The sequence below is a fragment of the Malus domestica genome, chromosome 13 (assembly GCF_042453785.1).
Source record: "Malus domestica chromosome 13, GDT2T_hap1".
Lineage (NCBI taxonomy): Eukaryota > Viridiplantae > Streptophyta > Magnoliopsida > Rosales > Rosaceae > Malus > Malus domestica.
In genome coordinates this window covers 31,608,982-31,614,772 of record NC_091673.1, presented here as the reverse complement: position 1 = coordinate 31,614,772, position 5,791 = coordinate 31,608,982, and the positions used below count along the sequence as shown (strand labels likewise).

The following is a 5,791-nucleotide window of genomic DNA, read 5'->3' as shown; positions in this document are numbered from 1 at the left end:
ATGGGTGTTTGGTAATGAGTGGATGTAATGGGTGTAGTGGGTGGATGTTTGGTAATGAGTGGATGTAATGGGTGTAGTGGATGGATGTTTGGTAATGAGTGGATGTAATGGGTGTAGTGGATGGATGTTTGGAGTTGTAGGTCAACACACTTGCACACACACATGCTAATTTCTAGCCTTCAAATATTCAAAAACGTCCATCCTCATGTCTCCATGCTTGCACTATCCAATCTTGGCCCAAAAATGCTCCAAAATGCTCCAAATAGCACTTTGTTGCTAACTTTGTTATTTGAACCTACAAACACACGAAAATAGCTTAAAAATACATAATTGACTAAGAAATAACAACATAAATGCACAAGAACAAGCTAACTAAGTCACATAAATATGCTTATATCAGCTAGACCTAGGTTCAATACCACTTGAAGGAAAAAATTTGCCCTAGCTAAGAACATGTGAAAATACTTCAACACATAAGCATACATATAAAACCCATGACTTTCAAAGCCTAGTGAATGATGAACCATAAGAGAAGAAAGGATTTTGAGATTCATTACCCTTGAGGCTCATCCTTGTTGCATAGGGGATTCACTCAAGTGGAGGGCCTTCAAGTCACCTCCTTGCTTCTTGGATAGTTGCTTCTTTTCTTCTCCTTTGCTCCTTGAGAATATGAGGAAATGAATCTCCAAAAGCTTTCAAGTTAGAATACCTCTAAGTCTCCACACCTAGGAGGAGAACTGAAGAAGAGATGGGACGACTTAGAGAAGAAAACATTGCTAGCTATTTCTTCACTAAGTGGCCGGCCTCCTTTAGAGAGATAGAGAAAATGTTTCTCTTCAATGCCTCAAAGAAACCTTAACGAGGTTAAAGTTATAAACATGCTTTTATACCTCATTCTTAGGTAAGTGGAAAAATTGCAATTAAGCCAAAATAACACATACTAACCTTAGCGGATTGTCAATGCCCAATTGGCAATCCTATTGCTAGGAACATTTTAGGAATGAACATAGAGAAAGGTCTTGTTAATCTAACTTACTTATATCACTTCTCTCTTAGATCTATACATTCCTTGGATTCCCCTGTTGGTTAAACTTTTGATACAATAAATAGTGATTAACAATAAGCTTTACCCTTCATTAAACAAATAAGAGTTTAACATAATGAGTATTCCACAAGCTCTTACATCAAATGAGTGGATTTATGGGCATACTTCCAACAATCTTAAGTAGAGTCATCTATGTCGCGCCAAGTCATTAGCCCTCTTTTCTTTGCTGCACAATTGCTCAATTAGGTCATCCCACTCGCTACCCCATGAACATTCTGTCTCTCTCTGGTTGGCCAGAAGTTTTTCCAAATCTAAATCCCTCTCCTACAACTGCCTCTTCAATTGGATTTGACGGCTTAATTCGCCTTTGTGGCCAGTTTCCACTTTAGACATTTTGTTCATTTAACTTTGAAGTTCGGCCTCCGTCCAAGGATTGGCCTAGTAGGAGATATTTGGAAAATTAAATATAGCAAATTGAGGAGGAATGACAAGCTGAAGAGAAGCAAAGAAGACTTACTGCGTATCGACTCTGGTTGTAGTTTCTTACTGCATGATCAGACTAAGAAGTTATCTCCTAAAAATTAGTTAGAGGAATTGCTAAGTGGGTCAAGGCTTGGGCTTCAAGGAGAAATAGCCATTGTGAAGGGATAGCAGTCTACTGTCATGGTTGTGTCGGACGAGCTTGATGTCTCAACGGAAGATGTACGTAGGTCAATGAGATCAATTATGGTCGTCTCTGCCCCGGAGATAAGGGCAGGAGGTTGATCAGGGGTCAGCTCTCGATTAAAGGCATCGACAAGGTCATCTTGTTGCTGCACTTGTTGTTAGTTTAGTTATTGCAGTTACTTCCAGTTTAGTTGCTTTTGTTCCTCTAGTTATTGTCCCACTTCCGTGATAAAAAAATATGGAGTCCAGAGGCATTGGCGAAATCTTCGCCCCTAAAGAACTCTTGTTACATTTCCTCTTTATTCATTGACATTTGTTGTTGCCCAACCCTAATCAGCCCTAACTCAAATAGGGTGAGGTCTCAACTTTCTAGCACATCATCACTCAGAGGAACACTAGAACTCCCTGCCATGTTGGGTTTCTTCCTGGAAGGTTTACTTTCATCGGTCTCTTTAATGACACCTTCAGGATGCTTTCCTTTCTTCTTCTAAGATTTTGGTGCTTTCAAAGCTCTCACCAAATCTTTCCTTTATTTGGCATCCACCGTGTCAACCTATGCTAAGTCTTTGATGGGATTGTTAGAACATGGGTCTATGATGGCGTCCCTCCTATGCTCTCTGACTCCTTTTGGAGCTACAAACCCCTTCCTATGTGCAAGGGGTATAATCTTGAAAGCCATATCAATCAACTAAGGGTGAAACTGGTCGTTGTTCCCAACATCATTATTGCATTAAAAACCTTTGGAAGGGTTATTCCATACTCTAATTTCAAAGACGTTGCCTTCCCAATTTATGTTCCCAATCAGAATGTCTGTGTACCAATGCTTGTCATGGCATGGTCACTTAGTGATGTAGGCAACCTACCTAACACTTGGTCGTGATTGGAAAAAGTTGTGAGCTTCAACGCTCTTACGCAAGGTAGAAAGAATGCATAATTCCTGGAGGCCAAGCTCTACCACGTACTATTCATTTAAGAGCTCGAAACAGGTGAGGATAGAAAAGGACACTAGGGTCAAATTACAAAGAGAAATGTTGTAACGATTCTTGACCTACTATAGGAATAGGGAAAGTGGAAACTTCATTCCCAAATCCAGGTACCAAGGGTTAATTCTGGTACAAGGACATTAGGGATCAAAAGGTGCATGTTGAAACCAAATTTGTGCACCACCATGTGTGGAGGAAGTGCACAAACTCGAGCAACCTGCAAAACAATAAACAACTATGAACAAGCCTAGGACCGAGGGGTGTTTACCAGCCAAAGACTCTCTCACAGTCAAGTTATTGAACAGTCTTAGACTCAATCAATGGGCAAGAGAAATATTAAGTGTATAAATGTGCTACAATAGGTGAACTCTAGACGGGTGTATTTATACCATGGGGAGAGGAATTTTTAGAATAGAATCTTCATTCTAAGCTGGAAGAGTTCTAGAGGATACCTAGGAGAAGAGATTACGAGTTATGATTACTTGTGGCGCATGCCAATTCCTAGATTATAAGAACTCCAAGACTTGAATGATTTGATTGTGTCAATATTCGAATCGGATCACGTATCTTGCGAAACAAGCATGGTCATCTAGCAGAGTTGCTAGGACTCCACCTATTGCCCTAACACAAAGTGATGGTGGCACCTTGAATGATGTGTCGGGGCTATGCATGATGGAGTGCAACAAGTATTCTATCATGTAGACCACCGTGGATGATTGGAAGTACGATCAGAGTTTTTTTGCTGCTGTCACCAGCTCCAGGATGAGTTTTTCCATTTTTTGGTATCGTGTCTCTAGTTTAAGAAGAGTGTTTGAAATGTAATATACTAGTTTCTACTCCTCTGAGTGTTCTTGAGTCATAGCTGCATTCACTGTGCAATCTAATACTGCATAGTATAAGTACAAATCTTCTCCATCAATCAATTTGGATAGCAACGGGGTTTAGAAAGGTACTTCTTCAATTTTGTAAAGGCTTCTTCACACTCATTTGTCCAGAGCAAGCCTTTACTTGTTTTTTATTGCGGTAAAGAAGGGTTTGCACTTGTCAGTGGATCGTGAAAAAAATCGATTGAGGGAGGCCGCCTTTCCCATCAAACTCTATCTCTTTTATGGTTCTCGGCGATCTCATTTTCATGATGGCCTTGATTTGATCGGGATTGGTGACCAAGTATCCTAAGAATTTGCCTCATGTTACTATAAAGGTGATTTTTTTTGGGATTTAGCTTCATGTTATTTTCGGAGCAAGTCAAACATTTCCTGGAGGTGGACTATGTGACCTTTCTTTTCCTTGCTCTTGACAACCATGTTGTCTACATATACTTCCCATCAAACACTTACACTGTTACACACACATATAAAAGCACCTTCCGCATACATAAAACTCGATCAATTGAGAAAATTAAACTGGAACTGAGTATTATTTAGCTAGTCCAACAAAAATCTTGTGCAGATGAATTGATATAGCTGACAAATTATTAAACATTGAAACTCCTTCCTTTGATGTACTGAAATGTATTCTCGATCTGTACAATATTGCGCACCTTACGGTTACAGCCATATATCGAAATAACTAGTACTACTATTTAAAAAAGGGAAAAATAAGGAAAAGAAATAGAAATTTTGAAAAGCATAATTAATAATTAATAAGATGGAGCCGATAATTAATTAATTTACTACCATCGATATTATTCTTATGTACCATTTATTAACTCAGCGGTGGTGGCAAGACACCGCATTACCTCAACCTGAGCTCTCAGTGACACGATATAATCTAGTGTTTCCTCAATCAAAGAGAGCTCATCCATGGATTGTCCTCCAGGAACAAGACTCTTGAGCACTTGTGTTTTCTTCCGGACCAATCTCTTTGTAATCGGATGGGTTTTTGCACGTTTCCTCCTCAACACATTAGTACTACGTACCCTCCGGCTCTTTTTCAAGATCTTCTTGTGCACCACGGACGACACTGATCTTGAAGCTTTCTTAATCTCACAGTGCTCAGGATGACAACGAGGACAACCAGCAGCAGCAGCAGCAGCAGCACCACCCAGTATACGCTCGACCACGATTCTGTTATTGCCGTCGTTCTTGTCAGTAGCATTGGCTATGACGGCGCGGCTCCAACTTGTAGTTCCATTTCTTGTTGAAGCCATGGCTATATCTGCTGACAACTTGATAGCCTTCTTTCTGTCTAAGTTGGTCATCTTTCTCTTCGAAAAGGTGCTGCTGCTATTGCATACTTGGAGACCCTTTATCCATTTCTTCAGGAATTCTCGTTTGATACAACAAGAACTGAAATTACGCATTCTGCAAAAACGTACGGAATCAAGAATTAGATTTTTGTTTTGCAAGAAAAAAAAAAGGGAATTAGGTTTTTGTAAGAATAATATACGTTTCGAGTACATATAGAGACATAAATACCTCGGTTATGAAAAAGAAAAAAAATGTATGCTAGATTTCTCTTTTATTGAATTGGGATAGGAGAGAAAATCATGGGAGGTATATATGAATATGACAGACAAGTTTTGCAGAGTGATGCAGTTCTGCTACAGATCCAAGAAAGTTTGAGAGAGAGAGAGGAGAGGCCTGAGGGAGAGATCGATGGAGAGAGAGAGGATTGAGAAGGAGAAGAACACGCAGAAACCCCCTAATTTATGTGGTGAATGGACAGGAGATGTGGGGCTTTGAGAGAAAGACACGGCACGTGGAAGCACATGGTGGGAATGACCCACCACTCAAACCCTAGCTAGAGAATATAAAAGAAAATGTTTAGATTACATTAGACCATGTGCAATGGAGGTAGCAAAGAAATAGTTACATGTGCAATGGAGGTAGCAAAGAAATAGTTAACTATATTTGATATGTCGATAAAATCGTTTCTGTTGCAGTTCTATTCAATTAGGAATGTGATTGTGTAAATCCTAGACTAGGATTCCTAGTATACCTTGAAATATCTCTTATATTCCTATTAGAAGTAGATTGCCTATTAAAGTTGTAATCCGAAAAGGGTAAGAAATTAACCTTCCCTACTACTATAAATAAAGGCACAATGGGATGAAATAGAACACACACACAATTACACATCTCTCTCTTTCTCTCTA

General features: G+C 39.5%; 1 protein-coding gene across 1 annotated transcript; it reads right to left on the bottom strand.

The window, feature by feature from the left end:
• Positions 1 to 4,165: 4,165 nt before the first annotated feature.
• LOC103433082 (transcription factor IBH1-like 1) lies at positions 4,166 to 5,348 on the bottom strand. The gene is made up of 2 exons (XM_008371303.4): positions 5,112 to 5,348; positions 4,166 to 4,997 (listed from the first exon to the last, which is right to left on the bottom strand). Exon 2 carries the CDS (start codon positions 4,994 to 4,996, stop codon positions 4,385 to 4,387), a length of 612 nt encoding a protein of 203 aa, XP_008369525.1. The 5' UTR covers position 4,997; positions 5,112 to 5,348; the 3' UTR covers positions 4,166 to 4,384.
• Between the last annotated feature and the right edge of the window lie 443 nt (positions 5,349 to 5,791).

Coding starts and splice junctions, on each gene's coding strand:
- LOC103433082 (XM_008371303.4), bottom strand. CDS start 4,996: ATGCGTAATTTCAGTTCTTGTTGTATCAAACGAGAATTCCTGAAGAAA.